We start from the raw sequence: 26,592 nt of genomic DNA on the forward strand, positions 1-26,592 counted from the left end.
TCAAGCTGTTTTATTAGAACAGGATGATGTAGAATAAAAGTAACTTTGGTATTGAACCCAGCAACCTTGTTACCTTCACCAGGTGAGACAGAATTAGAACGTGACTGTTTGGCAACAATTGAACAAGTTTATTCTTGTCAAGCGGATTTTAAGGATGAACCTATAGACTCAGCAGAAATGAATTTATTTATAGATGGGAGTAGTTTTGTTGATAATGGAACCAGGAAGGCAGGATATGCTGTAATCCTAGAAGAAGGTGGTATAGAGGCAGATGCACCTCCTCCAGAAATTCCAGAACAAAAAGCAGAATTAATCGTGTTAATTAGAACTTTAGAAATAGCAGCTGGGAAAATTGCTAGCATATAGACTGACTCGAAATATGCTTTTGGGGTGATACATGCCCACACGGCATTGTGGAAGGAAAGGAGTCTCTTGTCCGTGCAAGGAACACCAGTTAAATAGGGAAATTTAATAAAGAAGTTAGTAGAAGTGGTGCAACTACCTAAAGAAATTGCTGTAATGAACTGCAAGGCTCATCAATTCGGCAGCTCTTTCATCATTACGGGAAATCGAAAGGCGGATATGACCGCTGGGCAACCTGCGGAAAAGAAAATTAGTAGCCACGTAGCAAACACATGCAACGTGTTTATTCAAACTTCCAGAGTGAGGTTTAAACACATCCTGCTGTCACCTTACGAATGGCTTTAATATTGCATGTTTCAGGGAGCACATCACTGAGGATATACGCTTCCAGATATGAGGTTATTTTTTGCTCAGCCGTTTTTCCTTAATTAAAATTGCATCACTGAAGGCAGTGCAGGGCAATAAAGACTCAATTTCTATTTCGTTTAGTCTGGTGCTATTTTTCAACATAAAGGTAATCTTTGTGGCAACAGAAGCTCAAAGCATCATTCCTACGTGCTATTATAAAGCAATGAAGTTCAAAAGAAAAGCTAGTCAAGACAAAAGCCATTTAATGGAAAGAGATCAAGACTACAGGAACTCAGGTGTACACAACCCATCATCTGCTGAACAGGTTAAAGCAGTTAAAGTTAATGACCACTTAGAAGCTTTATCCATCCTGCAGATTAGACTTTGCCTTTATTGTTCCTTCCAAATGTAAAACAGTTTAAAGTAACAGAGGGCATGTCTGCTTCAAAGCTAGAGCTACTTCTGCCGTCACAAAGGCAGGAAAAAGTGTTATGTATCGAGAACTATGTGTTATATTTAATTCTAAAAAGTATCTAATTCAGCCACTGCCGGGGATTCTTAGCAAGAAGAAAGGCACCACTTCACATAGCATCACAGGAGACAGGCATCGTCACCCAGGGCTGTTTAAAAGCTGTGCTCCAGTTACTGGTGGTTCAGTTTTGTTTATCTTCTCAAAGCCCATTACCAAAGTTCCCTCTGAGTCCGTACAACACAAAAACCTGATGACAAAAACATTCCTAAATTATTACTTACATCAGGGAGAAGTTCCCAGCTGATGCCGTCTCTGCGGATCACTACTCACCCACGCACGCCGTGCTCCAGCATCACCCATTGGGTCCCAATATCGCTCGTGTTTCCCAAGCACTTTGAGGTCACATCTGTGTGGGATTGGTACATTGAAAAGATTGGGTACTTCCCATGGTAGCAAAGCAGTTGAACTCTACCACCTTTGAACTATTATTCCATCTAAAATTGTTTTCCTACACTGTCCTCGACAGTAGCTCCTGTAGTTGGAAAAAAAAAATAAAGTCATAGTGAATTAGTTCTGTCATCCAGACTTTCTTCACTTACACCCCAACAGCAAAACTTAGATATTTTCACTGTTTTCCCCCCCTGGAACTGGAGTTACTTTACAGCACTAATCTCTTCACTGCATTTTTACAGAGAGGACACACTTTTAAAGCTACCTGAATTGGCAAAGCAACCGGCAAGGCTGGGACAAGGCTCGATGCCACCTTTGGTTTGCAGCCAATTCAGATGACGCCATCCTGCCGTTCAGTTTGGTGCTGGCGGATGGGGGGACCCTGCCACCACCACATCTCCTGACCTTCCAGAACATTCCCCTCCCAGTGCTCCCCGTCCCTCTCCCACTCCGGCTGGAGCACCCACTTAGTTTAAGCAGGGCCAAGCGCACCCATGTTGCACAGAATCACAGGATGGTGGGGGTTAGACGGGAACCTCTGGAGATCATCCAGTCCAAGCCCTGCCGAAGCAGGTTCGCCCAGAGCAGGTGGCACAGGACCTGCATCCAGGCAGGTTTGAATATCTCCAGAGGAGGAGACTCCCCCACCTCTCTGGGCAGCCTGTGCCAGGGCTCTGCCACCCTTACAGTAACAAGTTTTTCCCCTGTCCAGCTTGTGTCCATTGCCCCTTGTCCTGTCACTGGACACCACTGAAGAAGAGTCTGGCCCCATCCTCTTGACACCTGCCCTTTAGATATTGATCAGCATTGACGAGATCCCCTTTGTAGCCTCTGCTGGACTCTCTCCAGTAGTTCCTTGTCTTTCTTGAACTGGGGAGCCCGGAACTGGACACAGACATGGCCTCACCAGGGCAGAGCAGAGGGGTAGGATGACCTCCCTCAACCCACTGTCAACTCTTCATAACGCACCCCAGGAGACCACTGGCCACGTTGCTGGCTCATGGGCAACTTGTCTACCAGGACTCCCAGGTCTCTCTCCGCAGAGCTGTTTTCCTGCAGGTCAGCCCCTGATCCAGACTGATGCATGGTCCAGGTTAATTTAAGTGTTGTTAATTTTGGGTCTGCCAGGCCCCTCTGCTAGGCTGCAGCACCCCAGATGTCGTGGGCACCAGGGTCGTCCACCCAGAACAAAAATTAGAGCTGAGGGGACACCACTGTAACTCTGCTCTCACTGCCCGGCCCTCTCACTCCACCGCCCCATTGGTGCCTGCCCCGCTGTCCCCGGGGACCCCAAGCCTGGTCCCGCTCGCTATAAAAATAAACCCCGAAGGGAGCCATGACCCCGACGTGATTCGAACACGCAGCCTTCTGATCTGGAGTCAGACGCGCTACCGTTGCGCCACGAGGTCCCGCTATAAACAGCCTCGGACTGCCTGCAAGAGCCTGAGCACCGCCCCGCGCATGCGCGTCCCCACAGGCCCCCTCCGCCCAGGCCTTTGCGCCCCTCCGCTGCCCCGGGACCCGCCGCCGCCGCCCCCCGCTCGAACAGGAATCTCGCCGCCGCCCCGAGCCCTCCCGCCCGAATGGGAGCCGCCGCGGGGCTCCCCCGGGCCGCTCCCGGTAGCGGTGGAGCAGCCGCAGCCCCTCACACCAGGCCGCCCAACGGCTTTCAAGCTGCCCGCCCGCCTCGGCCCGCCACGCCCCCCGGTGGGCTGTACCACCGCCCGGGGAGGGGTTGATCCGCGCCCTCTGGCCCAGCCCACCTGCGCTCCGCCCCCCGGCGCCCCGGGCGGTTCCCCCCATTCCCCGCCGCCTCTGGTCTGTCCCGGCCCCGGCACCCCCAGATTTAAAGGGACCAGCCCCAGGAGAGGGAGCCCCGTTGCATGCGCTGAGTTGGGTCAGGCGGCTGTCCTCAGAATGGCTTATGTTGTAAGGGACCTTAAAGGCCACCCAGTGCCACCCCCTGCCCTGGGCAGGGACACCTCCCACCAGCCCAGGTTGCTCCAAGCCCCGGCCAACCTGGCCTTGAACCCCTCCAGGGATGGGGCAGCCACAGCTTCTCTGGGCAACCTGGGCCAGGGGCTCACCGCCCTCACAGCAAACAATTTCTTCCTCAGATCTCATCTAAATCTCCCCTCTTTCAGTGTAAAACCGCTCCCGCTTGTCACACGGCTCCCCTCCCTGATCCAGAGTCCCTCCCCAGAGCCTTCTCTTCTCCAGGCTGAACGATCTCTACTCTCTCAGCCTGTCTTCACAGCAGAGGGGCTCCAGCCCTCCCAGAATTTCCGTGGCCTCCTCTGGACCCTGGATTTTACTGCAGCTTCTGCTTTGCACTGCACTGTGCACATGAAAATGAGTGACTCTGCAGGGCGACTCTCCAGCTGCACTCAGGGCTTGGTGGGAAGAGAGCGGGGTTGGCGGGGGTCCATCTCCCCCCACCTCTGCCCATCTTCTCCCATGGTCCCACCAAACCCACCTCCCCGCCTGCTCCCATCGTGGCTCAGGGCCGCAAGCAGCGTGCGCGAAATAAAACCTGTCTCTCGGAGGGGTATCATAAAGCCGGTTTATTACAGCAGCTGCCGTAGCTGCTTCCCCGCGTGCCCGTACAGCTGGGCCAGGAAAGTGCTTGCTCCAAGTGCAGATGGAGAGACGTACAAATGACCCGCAACAGCATGCTGCTTCCGAGAGCCGGGCCATGGCCGTCCCAAATATTAACCAGCAGGAGACAGATCAATAGGCGAGTCTCTCAGTGCAAACCGCAGTCATGATATGCATCTATAATTTATAGTACAATCTTGTAAACTAGATACGTTACAGCAGAAGCCGTTGGGCTCAGTGTGTATTTACAGCTCCCGGATAGCTGGCAGGCATTAAAAGGAAAGAGGCTCCATCATCCCCGCTCGGTTTGCGGGGCCCTTCCCGCAGGGCTGCCCGCGGACATGGCGCTGGCTGGGTATGTTCCTGCACCCCCCGGGGGGGCAGGGAGCAGCTGGGGAAATGCCCCCACGGGCCGGATCCTGCCGCCAGGCACCCGGGAAGGGGCAACGTCCTGGGAGATGATGGGTGTTTCAAGAAAACCCTCCAGGAATATGATGCTCTGCCCCAGCCCCCTTCCCTCCTGCTGAATTACCCGGCCAGCGTTTCTCATTAGCGTGTAGCCCGATAATTACTCAGACAAATGTGGTTTTCCATCTGACTTCAAAAGCCCTTGGCTGCGAGTCTCGCTGGTATCCCGGGAATGAAAGGCATTGTTGTGGGGCTGATTTATGCTTTTAGTACCACCGTGCTCTGACCCGCATTGATCACATTTCCAAATGCTGGTAATTTTTATTACGGGGCCTTTTGAAGCACCAGCTCAGAAAAGGAGGAAGCTTGTCATATACCAAAAAACCCTGATCTCCAAACAGCTATAAAATCCATACTCTAAAAATTCTTATAAAGATTTTTCTCTAGCGTAGGAAACACGATAGGAAGTGACCTGCTCTGTGCGTAGATATGTGCACTTATTTACAAATGCCACATTTATTTTCTCAAACGTCGAGTACAGTACGGGAGAGGACGCCTGCCTTGCCGGAGACGCTCATTTACCATCCGCCAGCACGCAAGGCTGACCCGGTCTGCTGTCTCTCCAAAGTAGAGAAAAGTCATTTACTGGCATCAGGAAAACAGACTAAAAATAGCTGGTTTCTATGGCTACTGGGGCTGGGAGACTCCTGAGGAACATGTCTGGGTAGGTCCCTTCATGATGAAATCCAGACAGTGGGATAAAAGAAAAGGACAATAAAAAGAGGTTTTAATGCTTTGATCCTCGTTAGGCAGCGTTAGGGAGATGCTGCAAGGACGGTTCTGTGCCTTTCCCTCGGCTTGGTCGTTGTGCGCTTCTGCAGGGATCGATACAGGTTTATTAGGGGGGAATTAGGCAAATTTATTGGATCGAGCGAAATCCCAAAGCAAACACTTAAATTTAAGCAGGGCTTTGTTGACTCAGGGCTTCCTCAGCGTGTGCCTGCTGGAAGCCCGTCTTCGCCTCCTTGTGCTCGTTGTGTACGTGCTTTTGCCTAGGGATGGGTCGGAGACACATTTAGGAGAAATCTGAGTGTTGGGATCCAGTCCAAGCTCGTCTCTGTAAAGTTAACATTTTTGTAGACACCTCAGTATACAGACTGTCTCTCGGGAGTTACACCAGCATAAAGCAAAGGGCAAATTTGACCCGTATCTTTACACTTGTAATAAACTCCAGGGCAGTGATTAATCCCCAGTGGTTGAAGTCCACGAGCGCATCACTCGTGTGGTCACCACGTGTTACAGGGCGACTGTGCAAAAATAAAGTTACATTCAAGAAATATGCTTTGCGTTTCACCAGCTTTCTGGGTTTTTTTGGCCCAAAGATAAACCCGAAGGTCCCCGCCAAGGACAGCACCGGGGCTGCAAACCCTGAATTCGGGAGGCTGTGCTGATGTGCAAAAATAGGAACAGAACAAGGTCAGCATTTTCCCAAAGCAACGTGAGCTTCCCTCTGCCCACCTGGAGCTGCCTGCGGCTGCCTGCACTCTGTCCTCGCAGTAACCTTCTGAAAAACGCGGTGTTTCGGCACAGCCACAAAGACCGGTTGTTTTTTTTGAAGTGTGGGAAGGCAGAGGCGCGGGGAGGCGAGCGGGCGCGGGCTGGGAGGATGGAGCCGGACCGTGACCCTGCGGATTTTATCAGGCTGCCCGCGGTATTTCCCTGCGCAATCCCCCCGCGCTCGCGAGCAGGGGGGCAGCGGGGCAGCACGGACACGTCGAGCAGCTGGGAAAAAATCTTGCCCGCGCGAGGGAGAAAGGGCAGCTTCGACCAGGTGATTGCTGGGGAAAAAAAAAAAAAAGCTTTGTTTTTTTTCTCTTGGTTATCACCCGGGATGCAGAAATCACCCTGCCTGTAGCAAACACAGCACTTGTCTTAAATCCAATGCACTACGTCAAGCCGATGCTCGCGGGGCACTTGGGTGGAAGCCGTCCGTCCTGCTGCAGAGCATCTGCCTCGGGATCGCCTGGGTTATTCCCTGGTCCTTTTCCACATCTCCGGCAAAACCTTTAAGAACATGTTACAGGAACGAGAGTTCAAGCTGCAGCTTTTTTCTTGGCTTGCCTGCTACGATTTGTGCACGTACCCTTCCAGCTCACTGCACAAACATTTCTTCATCTCCAGCCAGCGCGGCGCGAGCTCCCCTGGCAGGAGCCGGACCACCTCCCTCACCAGCCCCTCTGCCAGGGGGGCTGCGCCCTGCGCCCCTCGCGCACACACGTTTTGGTCCCCAACCCGGCTATTGTCATGCAAATAAACATCTGTAGGCTCCCTCGCTCCCAAGTAAGCCAATATTTACAAAGGGGCTACACTGCCTGTCTTGGAAGTGAGCCTGAGGCGATGCTCTGCTTATTTTGATCATTAAAACTGATTTTTCCCGACACTCCAGCATCACCCTTGGTACAGGCGGCTCCTTTTTTCTGACGGTGTTACTTCTCCCTCCCCAGGGCTGGGGCACGGGTGTTGCTGGCTGCTGCCAGCTTCACTCTAGCCCTTTGGCGACTGGAGGAAAAGCTTGGGGCGCCCGGGAAGGGACCGAGCCATGGGACATCCACCCCCCCCAAAGCCCAGCTGGGATGTGGCCAGGGCAGCCCACGGTGAGAGGGGCCACCCTCCTCGGGGCATCCCACCATCCGCTTCGAGGGAAGTTGGATGCTTTCCTTCGTGTAACAGGATTAAAGAAGGATTATTGCTGGGGGGAACAAATGCATCTTTCAGGAGTGCGGCTCTCCTCTTCCTGAGGAGGGACGGAGGTGGAGGCTTCCTCCATAAACCCTGGGAGCCCACGGTGTTGTAGTGGTGGGGGGGGGTTGCAGAGAGCCTGGCTGTATGCTGAGCCAGCACTGCCACGGAGAGGACAACTTACATTTCACGCGCTTCTACTGCACCCTTTAGCCCAAGGATGCTCCTGATTAGCCAGGACACGGGGCGGTTTCAAATCCTCAGCTTCAGGCTCCCTGCTCAGCAGTGGGGGGGTCCCTGCACCTCCCTTCCTCTCCCCAGAGAGCCTTGGAAAAGCACTTGGAAACCACTGGACGGACAACTCCAGCTTATAGCTCATTGCCACCGACGTTAGTAAGATTTATCTACTATAGCACCGCTCAGGTCCAATTGCTCCTGGAGTGGAGAAGCGAAAGCGGGGTGGGAGAGTCAAAGGCAGGGTGGGAGGGCAAGACTTGGGAGGGCAGAAGGAAACCCTGAACAATGAGCAAACTCCTAGTTTAAAAGTGCCGGGGGTTGTGCAAACGTGGGGGAGAGAGGAAGAGAGACAGGGAGAGAGTGTTTGTACTGTGACAAGAGCTGTCAACTTCCCAGCCTTCGCGGTCTCCGGAGCATACGCTGCCCTATTAAAATGCTGCCACTGGAAAGAAAGAGAGAGAGAAAGAGAGAGGGAGGAAGGGAGGGAGGAAGGGAGGGAGGAAGGGAGAGAGAAAGAGAGAAAGAAAGATAGAGAGAGAAAGAGAGAGAGAAAGAGAGAGAGAAAGAGAGAGAGAAAGAGAGAGAGAAAGAGAGAGAGAAAACCCCAAACCCGTTTGCTTTTGCCCACCGCAGCTTTGTCAGTGGGAGCCGGCTGGGGGGCTCGGAGGGGCGCGGGGCTGGGCTCTGGGCAGGTTCGCTACAGCAAAGCAGCAGGCTGGAGTCTGGTGGGAAACAATGTGGAGATGAAAGGACCTTCAGCCATAAATCTGGAGGTCAAGTCATTATGACGGGGGAATCAAAAAGCACCACAAGCCATTTATGAACACAATAGGGGTCAATCCAGGAGCAAACCATTTTGCTCGGAGCCATGGTGGAAAACATATTGTTGCTTTGAGAGCTACATCCATCCAGGGAGGTGGGAAGTTCTCTTTTAAAATAACTGTAGCTCGAGCGCTTTAACATTCGTACTGCACTTGGTTCGTTTATTGTGTTTTCAGATGCAGATATGACGGGTGCGGGTGAGCGGCTGCCTGTCTCCATTGTACGTGCAACATTCATTACACACCTGCACTGGGAACCCCTTGCTGGAAATGGGGATATTCGAGACACAGGGAAAACCTGAACAGGCACAGAGCCGCGTGTGCGGTGCCTGCATAGCGTGTGCATCGCGTGTGCACCGTGTACACCATGTGCGTAGCGTGTGCCCTGCGCGTGCATCATGTACCACGTACGCACAGCACGCACAACGTGAGCACGGTGTGTTTCCAGCAGAGCTTCCAGCCCATCCCGGAGCTCCCAGCTCATCCCAGACCAGCCTGGGAGATCCCTACCACAACCGGGAGCCCCTCAAGCACCATCCCATCACACACCAGCCCCATCTCCAGGGCTGCTCCCAGCACAATGCCGAGCCTCCACCTAGACACGAAAACCTCGGGGCGGCCGTCAGCTGCACATCTTTCACTGCCAAACCGTGATGGATCTGTAATCCAAGAGGTTTAGCAGCGGAGGTTACGCAGTAATGAACTGGGCCAAGCCGCCCCTCAACCCCACAGTAATAATTTAGCTTCTGCAAAGCCTGACTGAGCAAAGCTGCCCATGATTTTCCCCAAACCTCTGCTTTTGATGGTCTCCCTGGAGCGTGCGCCAGCCCCAGCTCTCCGCGCTGTGCTCACGAGGGTGATGCCCGCTCCCATCGTCACTAGCAGGGACCCAGCTTGTGCCCCCCCAGGAATGGGGCACCATCAACCAAGCCAAAACGTGGGTGCATCAGCATTAACCTCAGCCCCCCTTGGTGCCTTGGCAACTCTCCCCGTGCGCTGCCTGAATAAAAGGCTGATGCAGCCCCGGAGGAGACATTGCAGCCGGCACTAAGCACGGTGTTTTCCATCGATCTGTGTGCGCCAGCCTGAAATCTGCTGAGCTCGATGGTGACAAATGACAGGGAAGCCGGATCGCTCTCCTGGCCAGCCCCTCACCAGGCACCTCACGTGCCACCTCTCCCAAGCCAAAACATGGAGCCCAGCTGGGAATGCCCTGCACGGGGGCTGCAGCGCTGGATCCCAACAGCTCACATCGCTCAGGCTCAAAGAGGGGAAAAAGCAAAGCGCCGTGAGCCTCCCGACCCCAGGGTCTGGCACACGGAGACCACACGCAGCCTGTGCCCCCGTGCCCAGTCCCGGCAGCCACCTCCGAGCTACCCCCAAGCAGCACATCCCACACCAGTCCGATGTTTCCCACCACAACCCGGACAACGGGCACCCAGCGGAGAGGATTTAAAGCTCCTCAGCTCTACCTCGTGTTACTGGTGCTCCTGGCCAGGCTCAGGTTTTTGTGCTAAATCCTTTAGATAAGAAAATAAAATAATAGCCATGTTGGTTGGGGATGTTGGCTGAGCCAACAAATCTCCTCCGAAGGGGAGCTGTCAGTGACGCATACAGCTCTGTTTGCCGAGCGCGAATCCGGTCTGGGAGCACTGGGCAAACCCTGGAAAGGTCGAGCCAGTTAATTGCGGGGGGAGGATTTGTTCTCTGAGCACGCTCGTCCCCTGCAGGGGGGGGCTCCTTGGGGGTGTCAATCTGCTCAAGGCAATACCCCCCCCCCCGCCGATGGGCAGCGGGCATGGCTGCCCCCGAGCATTTACCCGTTCCTAGGGGCTGTCCCTGCTGCTCCCCAGCACCTCTTGCAAACGGGAGCACTGGGACCATTGCGGCTGCTGGTGTCTGAAATGAGATCTGGAATGCAGGAACTGGGCACCGAGACACCCCCCGCCCCAAACCCCTGGGGGGACCCTGGCTCCCTGACATCAGCGCACAGAGCCTGGGGCTGTTGGGAGGGTATCTGAGGGGGGCTGTCTGCCCGAGACCCTCCGGGAAGGCTCCGCACGCAGGGAGCTCCCGTATGGCTTCAGCGGTGGGTGGGAAGGATGCGCAGACAGGGTGGGGGAGAGAAGGGGACCGTGGGGACAGCCACGCGGCGCAAGTAGGATGCTCAACCACCACAGGAGAAGATGGTGGCAGGAGCAGGACTAACCCTGGGTTAGATCCCTCCAGGCTCAGGGGGTCTCCATATGGAGAAGGGAAGCGCAGTATGGAAGAATATAAGGAGTTCTGCTCCGGAGGACACGTTTGTGCTAGAAATGTCCCTGGAGTGAATCTCAGGTGCCCAAAGCTCAGGGATTTTGGCCCGTTTGCCAAACAAGAACAACCTCCCGCTGCGCCTCATGGCTCAGGCGTGCAGGGGGTGGGGGTCACACACCGAGGTGTCCCCCCGACCCGTGGTGCAGGAGCTCTCGGTTCGCACTGGTCACACTGGGAGCAGCATCCGAGCAGGGACGGTGAGTCTGGTGTCTCCAAAACGCTCTGGTGCGCTGCACCGCAGGACCAGAGGCACGGAGAACGGCTTCTTGGAGTCACAGACATTTCCTTGAGACAGACTTTAAAAAAAAACAAACAACCCCAAAACCAAGTTGGTTTGTAGGTTCAGCCAATTCTGCAGCAGCAGGACAACTTACCAGCCAGGGGCCAGCCTCTCCGGCTCTACGACTCCAGTAGGGACAAGGTCTGGCCCTGGCTTTTGAAAACCCCTCCAGGTCTGTTGAGATTTGTTGGAGCAAGGGCAGGTCGGCTCACTCTGGAGGGAATTCTCTACCCCGCTGGGATGCAGGGTCCCTCCGACAGCGGCTGCTCAGGTCCCGATGCTCAGTGCCTGGCCGGGCTGGGCGTCCGGGCAGAATTGCTGCAGCACCTGGATAACGTCCACAGCATCTGCTTCTGCCTCTCGGCAAGGTCATTCCTGCGCTTCGGCTCTCCCCTGGCCACACAAGGATCTGGAAAGAGGGAGGGGAGAGAAAATGAGAGAAGCTGCAGCGTAAGCGTGTTAGAGCAGATTAACCAGCTCCCCCCGTGCTCTCCCCAGCCCGTTGCTGCTATCGATGAGCAAAACCATTGCTCGGCCCCGGGGGCCATCTTCCCCTGCCCCATCCCAGGCACGTCAGCTCGGCCGAGCAGCCCCCCAGCACCCTGAGACACCCCGGGACAGCGCAGGCAGAGGGTGATGCTCCGGGGAGAGCTGGTCCTTGGAAAGGTGAGAAGAAAAGAGGCAGCAAATGTCCCCCCTGGCAGTCCCGGCATACCGAGGGGAAGGGGATGGGGTCCCGAGGCACGGCTTGGCGCGACGCACACATGAGTCTGCTCCTCACACTGCCGTCTCCTGCTCCGCGCTGGACTCTTCTTTCTTCCTCTTCATCTTGCAGAAGCCATGGAGCCCGCAGAAGCAAGCGAAGGTGAACTGGGGCATCACCTGGAGCAGGAGAGGCTTGGGAGCACCCCTGGGGGACCTGGATGGGGACAGAGAGAGGAGTCAGGGCGGGTTCTGTGGGTGCACGGGGGATGCACGGGCAGGACGGAGGGCGTAGGACAGATCCCCCAAAATCACAAAACTGGAACATCTCCCTTCCCCCTCCTTCCCCGCATCCGAGCCCCCCCAGCCACGGACTCCCAAATTCCCCACCCAGCGAAAGACAAGGAGATTAAAATTCCCCCCTCCCCAAGCCCCTCTCCTCAAAAGCAGGGAACAATCGGGACAGACGGGGGACAGCTTGCCGCGCCTGACGCGGCCGGGGAGGTGAGGTGCCCTGGGAGCAGAGGCAGCACCAGCGGTTACGGCACAATGAGGCGCAGCTGAGAGTGGAGTTCACTCCCTTTGTGTCCCTTTCCAATGGATAAAATAATGCCCCAAAGCACAGCCCACATTATGGCCCAACAGCTGCAAAATGTAATTATGCAAATGAAAGGCTGCTTTTTTAAAAAAAAATAAATAACAGATACTCGCAGAAATACTATCTGAAGCGAAACCTTCATTTTCTCCCTACTTTAATTTTTAGCTTTTGTGCAATTTGCAGATGACCAGCTCTGATCTTGCCCCAGAAGAGGCGGTGCTGGTGCTCAGAGGGAGCCATGCCCAGCCCGCGCAGCACCACGCTGCCCAGCAAGCCACAACATCACCACAACAACTGTCCCTCCTGCAGCCATGCAGGGACCAGAGGGACCACAGCACCCACTGCCCAGGGCCCCCTGCAGAGCCTTGACTCGGCATCTGTTCCCTGTCAGCACCAGTGCAGACAGGGACCATCCCAAGGCCTCAGTTTACCCATCTGTGAAATGGGCACAATGCTCAAGCTGTCCAAGGACTAAGAGCAAACCCCAGTGTATGAGGCACTGTCACCTCCTGAGGCTCACAACTGACAGTAGGGAGCAAAGAGTGACACCCCCCAACAGGCGGGCACTGCTGAGAACCCCCAGCCCGCTGCCTGCAGCCAGCAACCCTGGCAGAGTTTGGAGCAGCCCTAATTCACAGCAGGGGCAGCTGGGAGAAAATTAACCCCAGGGAAAAAAGCCAAAGCAGGTGGGGCCCATGGACCCCCATTTCTCTTCCCCAGCGGTGATGCTGCAGGGGGGTGATGCCGCATCCCTGCCTTTCTGCTTTCCCCCTTTCCAAGGGGCCCAGCTGCAGCACAAAGCGACCGGCAGCAGCGAGAACCATCCCATTTAATTCACTTCTGCCGCAGCCCCCCCTCCCCAGCCATCTGGGTACCTGTCTAGTAGCTCCCAAATTAAATAAGGCTACCTCTGGAGCTCACAAATAATGACAACAGGCTCTTTAATGAGTCTCCCATTCTGAATGGCTTCTCAGCATAGCGGCAGGTCTCCGCGTCTCTCTTTGTGCTGCTGCTTTTTGTTACCAGCCGGAGAATGAGATTTTGGAGGGAAGGGCTGGTGCGGAGGGGCTGCGTGGGGGCCAGCCTGCTGGGGTGGGGGGCTGCTCACCTCCCCTGCGCCCTCCCGGCTCCGCACAGCTCTGTCGGGGAGGGGACAACGGGGAGGGAGAAGAAACCTCTGGGAGCCAGGACCCCGGTTTGGCACGCTGGGTCTCATCCGGCACTGCCAAACCCCGATATGTAGAATTATAGAATCCTCATAGGTTGGAAAAGACCTTTAAGATCAAGTCCACCCATTAGCCCAGCACTGCCAAGCCCACCACCAAACCATGTCCCACGGCAAACACCTTCCTCGCCTGTGCAGGGCTCCCACCCAGCGCCATCCCCGCTGATTAACGCTCTCCCTATTAACCAGGCAAACGCCGCTCCAGACCTCCCAGGCAGCCTGAGCTGAGCAGCCCTCCGTCCCCGCAGGTGCCCGTCCCCGCTGCCCCGTGCCACCCCGCGTCCCCGGCCCATCCGTCCCCCCCTTGCAGACACAAAGCCGCCCCGAGAGCCTGGGCGGTCCGGCTGGGACCCCAGCGTCCATTAGGGAGCTATTGATATATTTAGAGGAGCTTGTAACGCGGAGGCTTTTCAGGCTGACCCTCTGCCTCCCATTCAGGCAGCAGACAATGATGAATGAGCCCCGGAGAATAGAGGCAGCCCAGCTGAGGCTGACGCTCCTGTTCTTCTTGAAAAGGTAGAAAAAGGATCCTGAAGGAGCAAGGAATAATTAAAAAATAAATGAACTGGCTTGGGCAGTGATGACAGAAGCCCTGCCTGATTTGCAAGGGCTGGGCATGCTTCACAGACCCGCGCTGCCCTTTCTATTCAAGGGAGAAGATCCTTTGGATAAAACTCCACTGCAGCAGAGAAAATGCGAGGAGCATTAAAAATGTAAAGCTAGAGAATTCTCTTTAGTCAACTGCATAACCCCAGGCCGTGTTTGTCACTGTCACAGTGATGAATTGGGAGCTGTCTGAAATCAGCATGCTCACTTTAATAATGTCACTTTCCCTGAGCCCTAAAAAATGTCTTTCTGAACCAGCTGGACGGAGTCTATTCCTTAGCCCAGCAATTACCCGTTTCCCTGGGCTTTGCTGGGCAGCTGGAACGGGCCAGCTTCGGGAAGGGAGGTGCAGGCAGGGCGCAGGCAAGGCGCAGGCAGGGCTCAGCACAGCCTTGCTGCAGGCACAGGCTGGGGCTACCAGGTGACACCAGTGGCCACCGGACCCGGGGAAGGGATGCTGAGGCACCAGGAGCTCTGGCTTCATCTGGTTTTCTTACTCTGCCCCAGCTTTACTCTTTCTGAGCAACGCCGTTAAATTAACTTTTAGCTACTTGGTTGGAAAAAACAACATTCAGTTTTGCATTTTAAAACCCTGAATTTCAAAGCTGCCTTTTGCCGCCAGCGTGTCGGGGTTTGTTTTTTGGGTTTGTTTTTTTTTTTTTCCTGGGAAATGGGATCATTTGCAATGGAAATTGGTCCCGTATTTTTGCAGCGAACCGACTGGAATTAAATCATTTGTAATGAAATGTAGGAAAGCTCCCAGAAATTTAATTTTGTTTGCCTTTCATGGTAGCTAGTCCGTCCACCTCTACAGCCAAGCTTTGCAGGAGTGACTGATGGTTTGGGGATCACAAGCCTGGTTTTCTAAAATCTGCTGAGCAGCCACCCTCAGAAAAGTCCCCCGAGAAGCACCCGGGGCCGCAGTGGGACTCGTGGAGACTCACTTCTGCAGCACGGCAGCTCCCTGCACGGAGGGATCCTTGCCTGGAACTTTCGGTCCTTTCTTTTTGAAGCATCAGAGATGCAGGTCCCACATCCCCAGGGCTCGCTGAGGGGACACAACACCTTTCCCACACTCCTTATCCCCCTCCTCCTCCTCACAGCCACAGGATCCATCCAATTTAGCTATTTTTCAGCCAAGTTTCCAAAACCATTATTTCCTAGAGATGCTTTTTTTTTTCCCCCCCCTCCCACAAACCTTGGACATCTCACTGCTTACAACCAGACCTAAGATAAAACCAGCTTCAAAGCCGTTTCTATAATGAGCAGCAGCGCATGAGAAACCCAACAACAGAGGAGACGAGACCAGGATAAAAACTAACCTGAAAAGAAGCACCATCCCTTTAAGGAGAGATAATGAACGGAGAAGCTGTTGCTTGGCATGTTTGCAGAGAATCGCTAATTAAAACATCGCTTCTGTAAAGTATGCTGATCCCATTGATTCTTCCCCCCACACAGTTAATTTGCTGCTAGGAAGGCAAAGTCGCAAGGGTCCTCATTATAAAAATTTCACTGGCTGCAGCTAATGGTTGTAATTAATAGGTGCAATAAATTTCAAATGGGCAGCCAGGGTGTTCATTAGCTGTGGGCTGACTCAGCACCGGTGGCCTCACCAGTTACTAAATAACCCATTTCCAAGCAGACGGGAGGAGGAAGGTGCTCTGTGGCACAACCGGCGCATCCGTAATTCCCCACCGAGAGCAGAGCTGAATAAATAATTCCCGGCAAGTCCCGGATTTGTCTCTTTATGTCTTGGTGGTGAATTGTCCGTGCAGACCTCCTCCAGCTCTCGGCCGGCTAACCGGGGTCAGGTTTTCTCAAAAGTGCTGCCGCAGCCAAGTGACCTGGATTTCGTGGGGGATCAGCACTCGAGGAACTGAACTCTCTGATGGGAAGGGCAGGTAAATACCCACAGATAGTATCACGTAGCCAGGCACGGATCAAACCCCGGGGAAGCCCTTCAGGTCTGCCTGGTGGAGATGTGGTCTGCAGCGTGATTTTTAATGCCCTGGTCCCGCTGTGGGCATCCTGCGTGAGGGCTGAGCTTTAAAACCTCCCTGGGTTCCCGCTGAGCATCGTCCCCTCCATAGGAGATCCCATTCCCGCAGCCCCGTGCCTGCACCAACCCTCCCAGGGGCCACCAGCGAGGTGCCGAGCATCCCACTGTGTCCCGTCAGGGCTGGGTCCTGTCACAGCTTTGATTAAAAACCCCAACTTTTCAGTTCATTGTCATCTGGCTGTAATTAAAATATTAATAATTGGCACTCTCTCCCCGAGTTCCCTCCTGGGACCAGCATCCGTGGGGCTGAGGACCTGGCAGGAAGCTCTTCCCGTGTACCATCATCGCTGCACGGGGGCAAACCCCACGCTGAGCGTTGCGCGGGCAGCAGCGGGCCGCGACCCCAGCCCGAGCGCTGGGATGTGGGATGGAATCCCCGCTCGCCCCGGTGGTATTTGGGAGCTGGTGCCCCGTGCCCAAGCCGGGTCTCCCTAACATCCCTGGAAGCCAAAATGATGGCTGCTGCCACCAGGGATGTCCAGGGGCCGACACGGCTCCGTGGGGGCTGTGTCGGGGCATGCGGCTGCCATTTCCCCTCCCTGCAGGGCAGCGCAGGACAAGCCTGTGCCTCACCCTCCGGCAGCCTGGGGATACGGGAACTCCACACCCAGCTCCCAGAGGAAGCCTGGGACGGTGGATGCCTCATTCATAAATGGCAGTTATTATCTGTAATTAGTGGCTTGTCCTGCTCTGCACATTCGCTCCCGGGAAGGACCAGGGAGTGCTGGAGGGGTCTGACTGCTCCAGCATCTTCCTTTTCCCGGTGCTTTTGGAGACGGAGCTCCCCAGGGGTGCCTTTGCAGCGGCTCTCCTTCGCGCTCAGTTGTCTGGACCAGGGATGGGATTTCAGTCACTGCCTTTTTAAAAATAGGTGCGTGCCCGAGTTCTCTAAGATGCTTTGAAAACGCCAACCTCATCTACTGTTTTGTTTAATGCTGTGAATGTTTTATAAGCACGGCAGCCGAGGGTTTTTGCTTTGCCCGGCCCCGGCGACGGGCAGTAATCGGGGCTGCGGGCAGAGGCTGCGCTAATTGAAAGGTGACAGGAGCTGCTGCTGGGAGCTGGATGCCAGACAGGCTGAGAGCTCACCTGGTGCTGGCAGCATCTCCTCTCCGCGATGGATCTTTTCCAGGGGTCCCTGCCAATGCCTTCTGCACAGCAGGGCTCTCAGTGAAACACTTGTCCCGTGCGCGTCTCCCCCCCCCCCCGACCGCCCGCAGGCCCTGAGGAGCAAACAGACTGAAAGCCACCGGTCAAATCTCACTGCTAAAGCCCTTGCGCATTGCCAGGGGGTACGTGGAGCTGGACAAACAAGGGCAAGAAAGAAAGAGATATGGCAGAAAGTCACCAGCCCTGGCTCCTGACCACTAGCCACCCCAACCGAGGCGCCCGCTCGGTTTCCTCCCGTCCCAGCTGCTCCTGGACACAGCACCGCAGAAACACAGTTGGTCGTGCTGCCTCCGTTTCTTCCCTGCTTAATGCCTGCCTTGCTAAAAGAAAAATCAATAGCGTAAAGGGTAGTGAGAGCAAGTCTCAGGGGTGGAGTATCTCGCCGGCACAGCGCAGACAGGCTGCCAATAATCCTGCTCTGAGCCGCTTTGCCCAACGGCCACCGAAATATTAATGGGGGCTGCTGCCGCTCCAGCGCGGGTGTTTGCATCCCTCCGTGGTCTCTCGCCAAGGGGCAGTTGCCTCTCAGGGATGGGGTCATCCCCAGCACCAGCATCCCTGCTCCCCCATAGTTTTCCCCCCCGGTGCTTGCAGCGATGCCGGGGGCTTTGCCGGGGGGCTCGGGGCCATGCCCGCCTCGGGGAGCTGCCGCGGCACAGCATCCACTAACCCACTGCAACCATCCAGAGAGGATTTTGCTCATTGCTCCCCCGACACAACACCGTGGGTTGCAACAAAGCGAATGGCAAAAAAACGGGCCCCCTCGTGTATTTTTGGTTAATTTGCCCTGCTCTCTCCTGCTCGGCGGTTCATGGCACCCTGGATCCGAGCTCCCCATCCCCGGGGTGGGAGCAGCGGGGCCAGGCCATGCGTGTCCGCCGCAGGGACGGGCCCTGCTCAGTGTGAATGGCTCGGGGCGACCATTGTCATGGGTGAATTTTCTGAATGAGCAAATCCTCATTAAAAAATAATTAAAACAGCCTGGTGAGATTGGCTTAATTCCTCTCATTTTGACTGATGGTGTTTAGTTTTGATGATTTATGTGCCACAGCCTTGCCAGCTCTCATGCTTTCATTGTTGGAACTCACAGGATTTCATGATTTTCTTCCTCCACACCTCCTTGAGTCATGGGATTACAGCTGAATCTCAGCTTTCTCTTTTTTTTTTCAATGACTATTATTTTTAAAGATGCATTCCAGGCTGGTGAAATAAACTTGAAAGCCTGACACCTAATGACTCAAAGCTCAGGAAGTGAGAAAAAAAAAGAACAGAGAAATTGCTCGTTTCCTGCTTGGGGAGGGTGGTTTGTAATCCCCTGACATTGTTCGGGTGCCGACGGAGGTGGTGGGGTCTGCGGTGGTGGGATCTGTGGTGATGGGGGTCTGTGGTGGTGGGGTCTATGATGGTGGGGTCTGTGGTGATGGGGGTCTGTGGTGGTGGGCTCTGCAGCGGTGGGCTCTGCGGTGATGGGGTCTGTGATGGTGGGGTCTGTGGTGATGGGGGTCTGTGGTAGTGGGGTCTGCAGTGATGTGCCCTGCGGTGATGGGGTGTGCAGCAGAGCCCTCGTCTCTCACCCCATCCAGCCCAGCTCTGCCAGGCTGCCATGCTCACAGACATTGCCTTTGCTCATTTAAAAAGTGCCAATTTGCCAAGTCCCTCTGTACAATTAAACCTGTCCTTCTCACGTGCTCCCCACCGCCGCCTCCCCTCCAACGTCCCAGTGGCACCAGGACTCATGGGCGCTGCAGGGACGGGTCCTGCCTGGCACAACCTGGGTTGCTCCAGGTCCTGCACAACCTGCTGGGTCCACAGCATTCCTGGAAGGGGCATGGCGTGGTAGGGAGATGGGGCTGAGGGCCCTTGGGCTTTTCTCAACACCCTGCAAGCCCCTGCTTGGGAGAGCCGATAGCAGCAGAAAGGGCTCCTGCCATCACCTGCAGCTGCTTCGGTGCCGGGTCAAGGCAATGGCCGCAGCCCTTGGAAATGTCCTTGGTTCCCCGCCTGATGCTTTTGTTCTGCGGGGCTGCAGGTGGGGATGCTTTGAACCGTGTGAGAAAAGCTCGCTGCCAAAGAAAAGCCGCTCCCGCCGCCTTCGCAGCCCCCTTCGCCAGCACCCGGCGCCGCCGAGCGCCCTTTCAGCTCTGAATGGGGACGACGGCGCCTGAAAGGCCATGCCCCCCGCCATCCCCGTCCCTCTTTGTCTCTCCCTCTGCTCACCACCCCCTGCCCCATCCGTCTTGCTAAGGCCCTGCAAGGCTTCAATGCCCCCTTTCACTTGTTATTTGTTACCAAATAAATATGGGTGATTAAAAAGGGATCAGGAGTCCGTGCGGTTTGCAGAGGTGCCTGGAAGGTGGAGTCCCTCCTCTGTGTAGCCAATGGCTTTTCGCCCTACATGAGTTAGGAAAAGCAATCACATAGGAATAAAAAGCCATAGACCACAGCAGAGGGCTTACCCAGGATAAGCCAGCGGTCTTTGGGGAGAGAAAAGGAAAAAGGGAAAGGAGGGGGGAGAAAAAGAATTAACCCCTCTAAGTTGTCCTCCCTGCCCGTGCCCAGCTGGGAGCACGACCCGCTCCATCCGTGCACGGGGACCACAGCCCCCCAGCTCGACTCTACAAAAATAGGGGAGTCACCCACCCAAAACACCCCTCAGCACCGCAGGGTGGTTACTCCCGGTTTACTCCTGGGTCGGGAAGGAGAGACCCAAACCTGCCATGTCCGTCCCCTCAGCAGTAACCTGCCGGCGCGGTGGCCCGACCCTGGGAGGAGGACCCAGCGCCCTGCCTTTCCTCCTCCGAACAGTAACGAACTGTGTTTGCAGGGACAACAGTCTCTTGCAGCAGAGGTGATGCTTAAGAGACAACATGCCATAGCCTGAATCAATGGCAGCATGCCCAAGGCACAGGCAATGGAGTGGTTTATTTGCCCTCTCCTGCTGTCCCGGCCACAGCTCCACCTGATCTCTGACAGTAAGATGGCGTTCCCCGTCACATCCTTTTGCGCTGCTTTTAAGGAGCCCAATAAACCCGATAAACCTTGGGTTATAAACCAGGTAGTCGCTCTGGTTGCAAAGGGAGCAGCACAAATTTACGCCGGCAGACCAAGCGTCCCTTTCTGCAGAGGACCACCTCGCTCTTCGGCAGCCGCTTCCCTCCCCGCAGCCCGGGAGCCCACGGAGTAAATCCCTTCTGCAAGCAAGGGGGGAAAGCTCACTCCTTGGGGTAGAGCTGTTCCCTCGCCTGTGGCTGTTTTGAAAATCTGACCCTTCGGGCCACCAAGGGACTTGCCCACAGCCACGGAGTCGCCCAGCGGCAGAACTGGGAACGGAAAACCTTCCCTTGACCCCGTGGCCCCGGCAGCTCACCTGGGGATGCTGAGCGGCGAGAGGTGCATCCAACAGACCCGCCTTTGTCGGCTGAGACAAAGGGCTAAAGAAAGGTCTGGCTGCAAACCCGCCTCCCGCCCGCTTCCCCCGCTGCTGCCTTCCCCTGCCGACTTTTCGGGGGGAGCCTCCATCTCCGTACCCACAAAAGAGGCATCTCAGGACAAGGTGAGCCGCTCCAGCAGCTCCTCCGAGAGCCGGAGACAGATGTTATCCTTTAGCAAAAGCCTCTGCACCTCCCCGCACCTGGGGGGGCTCCTCCGGCGGCACCAAAACCGCCCAGGTTCTCCCTGGGAAAGCGCTGGCCTCTGCCTTTATTCTCTTCCCCTGCCAGGACGCCGGCTCGTTCAGCAACAGTGACTGCTAATTGCCAGGAGCTGATGAGGTCAGCTCTGCTATTGAGTCTAGGAAACTCCCTTTCTTGTTGCCCTAGCAAGAATCCTTGGGAAATTCAATGTTTTTAAAACTATACAGCAACCAGGTTTGGAAGTAGGAAGGATTTCGCACCCTGCGGTTGGTAGTAGCAGCGAGCATGGCTTTGACCTACAAACCAAACTTCTGAAGCATGCGGGTAGCTCTGAACTGGCGTTTTCCCAAGGTCTTCTCTCTTTTAACTCCCATATACGAACGGCAAGGAAAAAAGGCCACCGTGTGCCCCACCTTCTGGCACAGCCACACTCCCTTCCCAGCCCCTTCGCTCCACAGGACGCTGTGCCCGCTGGCAGCCCGACACACCGAGCTCTGCAGGAGCATCGTTTGGCCCCAGCAGATGCCCCGGTGCGTGCCCGTGGGTGCTGCACGCACACCAGGAGCCCCACGAGGGTCTCTGCCCCCTAGCCCCGTCACCAAACCCACCCCCTGGTCCCGGGGGTGCACTAAGGAGCCAACCCCAGTGAATCGCACGTTCAAAGGGTAAATCTGTTGAGCCGAACTCAGTGGCTCTTTGGGATATGGCCCTGTGGCTCTGCTTTGGCACCTGAGACCTTCCCAAGGAGGCTGCACCCGCCGCAGGGCAGCTCCGGTGCCAGGCTCTCTCCCCAGCATGGGAGCATGAGGGCACGTGCCCGTCCGAGAGCCACCAGCCCCACACCGCGCCGCAGGGACCCGAGGACAGCCCGGAGCCGCCGGCCGAGCGCGTCTGACCTCACCTTTGGCAGCGCGGCGTCCTCTCCGTGGGAAGGGCACCATGCCAGCCGGCAATGGGCCTTGGGACGGCAGCCACCACGCCATCGCCCGGACTGTCCCCTCCTCCCCGTGCCACCCTGGCCCCCGCCAGCAAAAAAACCCAGGTGCCGCAGGGATGCTTGGCCCAGCGCTGCCCCCACCGCCTCCGAGCCCCAGTTGGCTACTGGGGAGGGGGTCTTATTTTTGAAGCCCCGACCCCTCCCTTGGTGGCTGCTCCCGCTGCCGTCGCCGCGTCCCCGCCGAAGCCTCGCTGCGCGGTCGCATACTTGAAATGGTTGTGCACCGAGGGGCCGGAGCGGAGGGAGGGAGCGGGGGTCAGGTATTTCTCCATCCCCGGCTCCGGAGAGCCGGTAACAAAGGCGCTATTGAACTGCAGCCTCTCTGGTCTGTGAAGCAGAAACCTCTTGTATCTACTTCACTGCCTTTGATCTAACTCCCCCAGTGGGATGTATATTACTCATGTCCTGCTGCTCGGGTACTGCTGCCAGAGTGGGACGGGGGGGACAAGTCCCCGCTCGTCACCCTGGGTTTGGGAAGCGCCGGGCAGAGGCACCGAGCGCCCGCCTCCGCTGCTGTCCTTCCCCATTGCCCCTCGGTCCCTCCACTCCGTCCCCCCAGCCCCGCCACCCTCCCAGACCCCAAACTTTGGGGGATACGTGCGGGCGCCCAGCGCTCAGCCGAGTGTAGAGGCGGGAGGAGCAGGGCTCTGCGCCTCGCATTCCTCTTCTGTAATTAAAGCCGGTGCGCTGGGTGGAGGGGGAATTTCCCAAAGGGTTTTACTGGCGTCTGGACAAGGGTCAGACAATGAGAACATTTGACCGGGTGCCCAAATCCGCTGTATCTTGGATACGCTCAAAGCCTCCCCCGTGCTGTTGGTCCCAGGCGCGGGTTTGCCGGAGGTGGGGGCTGTTTGGGCAGGTTGGGGAAGGCGGGCGGCAGCTTGGGGACTCTCTCACCCCGTCCCCACAGCCTTAGCCCCAGCCAGGCTGCCCCAAAAGGGCAACAGCTTGAGCAGCACCAACTTGCTCTGAAACCTTGTCCCCACTGGGATCCCCCAGAAAATCCAGGGTAAAGGCACCAAACGCACCTTAGAGACTCACAGCGCTTGGAGCGGTGCATTAAAAAGTACTTTGCTGCCATCAGCAAGGTACCTGCCGCGCTCCCTCAGGAGCCAGGGGCACTCGGGGCTTCCTCTGGTTTTGCCAGTCCCAGGAGGGCACTGGGATGCTGTGACAACCTGGCTGGAAATCATCCCAGCTACCCAAAAGCACTCGAGTGCTTTTGGAAATCTCATTCTCCTGCCTTTCCAGCTGTTCGCAGAAAACCCTGCGCTCGGCAGCTCCCACCGGCACCCAGAGAGGCAAACGCCGGCATCACCTTTGGAGCAGGCAGGTCCCTGCGGTGCCTGAATGACAGTCCCCAAAGTAAGAGTGCCCAAAACTACAGCACATGGAGAAGCCTCCCTGGTACCGAGGGCTCTCAGCGCTGCTTCCCCTTCTCCCAGGGCTCATCCCCTCCTTCCCCAGCTCCCTGCCCATATCTCAGGTGCGGGGAGAGCTCAGACATGCACAGAGCGCCCCTGGGGCTGCCTCCGTCCCCGCTGCAAGGTGGAGGGAAATAATACACACCCCACAACTGAAACGGAAAGGATGGATGGACAGATGGATGGGTAGATACTGCAGACCAGAGACCAGCCAAGCTGGGTACACCTAAAGAATTTTGTTTCCCACGGAGATCCGCACTAGTTGCAGCCCAAGAAGGCGCAATCAGCCTTTTTTTAGGGGGTCATCTGCAGTTCCCCCCGCCCCAGTCCCTCTCTGCCCAGCCACAGGCTGGCTCGTGCCCCAGGGCAGGGCGTGCGGGCCCCAACTCTTGTTTAGTTTTTAAGCATTAACTATTAGAACTTGGGGAGCAGTTGAAGTCAGAGTTGGACAACGATCCATTTTCAAGCTGTCTTGACAACTGGCTCCAGCACAGCAAGATTAGATCTACTAATCACATTTATAAGGCGCCCAGGATCATGAATTGGGTATTCGGAGAATATTTGTCATTGTAACAATGTCATTTCCCAGCCTTCAGCGTGCATTACCTTGTCCTCCAAGTCGTTATGGTTGGACTTTTTTTTGCTTTATAGAAACATCTACTCGGGGAAGAGGAGGCTCAAAAGCATTTGTTGTGTCGATGCTCTGTACAGCTAAAGGCGCACGCTGTCTGTCACTTGTACGTCCCATGGATAGGGTAATACGGGGGTTATTTATGGATTTTAATCAGCCTTTCTCATCACCTGATTTTGTATTGATAGCTGCTTTCACAAAACAGATACAACCCGAATCTTTCCAGAAGGCTATATAAGTCCCCCAGCTCCTGCAGGCAATGAAAAGGGAGGCCAGGTAAGCCGAGCGACACCCCGGATCAGGCAGCGCATCCTTAATGGTGAGCTCAGGAAAGGAAGGCAGCTCTGCCTCCCCATCGCTCCCCACCGCAGGCGGCCCAGGGTGAGACCACACCGTCGACAGCACCATCCAGAGACGTGTTCCACAAACCCGCGTTCGCAGCACCAGCAGCCATCGCAGCATCCCAGCCTGTGCGCAGCGGCTGCCGCCAGCGCTGCAGCAGCGCGTTAAGGAGAGACCAGACGGAGCCCAGGCTCCCTGCTCGGGACGCGCTGGCAGCCATGGAAAAAATCCACAGGCTCAGGAAGGGCCAAAATAGTCCTAATCTTGCAGGTGCGCACGCAATCATGCGCATCTTCCAAAACACAGAACACAGCGTAAAACTGGTCTGATCTGTTTTAAGGAGAGAAAAGAAATCCTTTCATTTTCGGCTACTTTTGCGCTTTGATTTATGCCCCCAGGGATGCTCAGGCCACCCCTCTCCAGAACAGCAGACACGACTGGTGCAGCCTCCCCCCGACACCCGGCAGCCCACGAGATGGGTTTTCCCCTTCCAGCGGGTACCAGTGCTCCAGGGCCTGGCTTTCCCTAACTCAGGGAAGTGTATAGGAAAACGGGGATGGCGAGATGCCGAGGGAGATGGAGCTGGGCTCCAGCTGTCCTGGCACAGCTCATCCCAGAACCAGGCTCCTGCGGGACTGACTGGCTTTTCCATGGGTGCCTGAGGTTGCTTTGGAGAACAGAAATATTCTTGCTGGCACGGGCAAGTTTGAGCCAGGAGGAATATTCTGCAAATCCAGTTAGTTTGTACCAGTCGGCTTTGGGTACAAAACCAGCTCTGAGAAGTCGCAGCTGTTCCTTCCCGCTTTGCCATTTGGAACAGCGTGCCACTTCAGCGCTCCTTCCTTCTTACCAAAAGTACGTGGTTTTTAGGTGACTGGAAATGGAATGAAAGGTTTTTCTCTGGGTGAAACAAAATGTTCTCCAACCCTAGATGATTTTTTTTTTTCCCCCCTCGGCTTGCTGAAAAAAGTTAGATTAAATTCCTTTTGGCTTGACCCCTCGGAGCTTCTTGTGCTCCGCAAACCGATAAATCCGTCCTCAGCAGAGGCCGAGCTGCCCTTGGCGGGACATGTCTGGCCATGGGACTCCAAGACTTGTGTGTCCCAGGTCACAGCCCATACGAGCCTGCGGAACCCCAAAGCTCAGTCCCACTGCACCCCTCGGAGCGCTGCTGTCTCCTCCGGCTTTTTTTCAAGGCGGAGGGATGAGAGAGGCAGCGAGGGAAGGGGCGAGATAATGACCCAGATCTGTTCCTGCAAACCAGCCATCAATTCGCCACACAGCCCATTAAGAGAGGGCAAACGCAACTCGGGAATCCAGGTAAGTCACTCGCTAACAAGATCCTCCCGGGCCTTTTAGCACATTCTTGGTCACAGATATTTCAGCTCCCGCAGCCCCAGCTGTAATTAAGTCTGGGCTGCGAGGCAGGAGACGCCGCAGCAGCCGAGGCGGGGGGGATTTGTCTCGATTTGCCCGAGCAGCGTGCAGGGCTGGTGAGGGATGGTGTCCCCAAGGCGGGGGCTGCAGCCCGAGCATCCCGCGCGGGGCAGGGGCTGGTCCCTCGCTGTGGGGCGAGCGCTGCTCCCCTCGGGTCTGCGGCAACTTGGACTTGGTAAAGGAGGGAGAGGGAAAGCACCCGGCTGACAGGGACGGTTCAGTGATCAGGAGCTACTAGAGCAGAGGGAACAAAGAGATGGAGGAATTCAAGGGAGAAGGTGAGGAAGAGCCCTGTGGGGGTGCAGGGGCACTTTGTCCAGAGGTGGAAAGCGAAGGCAGGATAACCATCAGCTCCGCACCAGCGTGGCCCCTTCGACTCCCCTGGGGAGCCACTTCCCTGGGCTCAAACCCACCTCAGGTGACTCCAGTGACTTCAGGGACATCGCCCTGCCCACAAGCTTGGGAAGAAAAGAGCACAACCCGTCTCCCACCATCATAAATGAGGGCTGAATTCACTGCTGACAGGCGGTGCTGGGGGAAGCAGACCCGCTAAGGTGCCCTTCCCCTTCCCTCGCAGACCAGACCCCAAACGCCCTTTGCATGTGGCTGCACCATCACACACACAAGCTCAAACAGTTCCATAAAGCCACAGACCCGGTTCCCTGCTGGGACAGGAGCAGAGACAGCCGCCAGCGCCTAGCTGGAGTTCACACTACAGCTTTGCACCACGTTTGAAG

General features: G+C 56.0%; 1 protein-coding gene and 1 non-coding gene across 3 annotated transcripts in view; both read right to left on the reverse strand.

Moving 5' to 3' along the window:
- Positions 1 to 2,970: 2,970 nt before the first annotated feature.
- TRNAW-CCA (transfer RNA tryptophan (anticodon CCA)) lies at positions 2,971 to 3,042 on the reverse strand. Its single transcript has one exon. It is a non-coding gene; the product is annotated as a tRNA-Trp (tRNA).
- A 1,141-nt stretch (positions 3,043 to 4,183) lies between these two features.
- BLACAT1 (BLACAT1 overlapping LEMD1 locus) overlaps positions 4,184 to 26,592 on the reverse strand; it is a 35,762-nt gene continuing 13,353 nt past the window's right edge. Inside the window, exons 2-4 of one of the 2 annotated variants that reach the window (XR_012584386.1) lie at positions 11,748 to 11,951; positions 11,127 to 11,441; positions 4,184 to 6,477 (exon numbers count right to left, since the gene is read on the reverse strand). Coding sequence is in view for 1 of the 2 variants with exons in the window: in XM_074564548.1 (XP_074420649.1) it covers positions 11,810 to 11,911 (102 nt within the window). In the remaining variant the exon portion in view is untranslated. Of the gene's footprint in view, positions 6,704 to 11,126; positions 11,442 to 11,747; positions 11,952 to 26,592 lie in introns of both variants that reach the window. The other variant, XM_074564548.1, reaches the window with a different exon arrangement.

Source organism: Larus michahellis, chromosome 21, assembly GCF_964199755.1.
Source record: "Larus michahellis chromosome 21, bLarMic1.1, whole genome shotgun sequence".
In the NCBI taxonomy this organism is placed as follows: Eukaryota; Metazoa; Chordata; class Aves; order Charadriiformes; family Laridae; genus Larus; species Larus michahellis.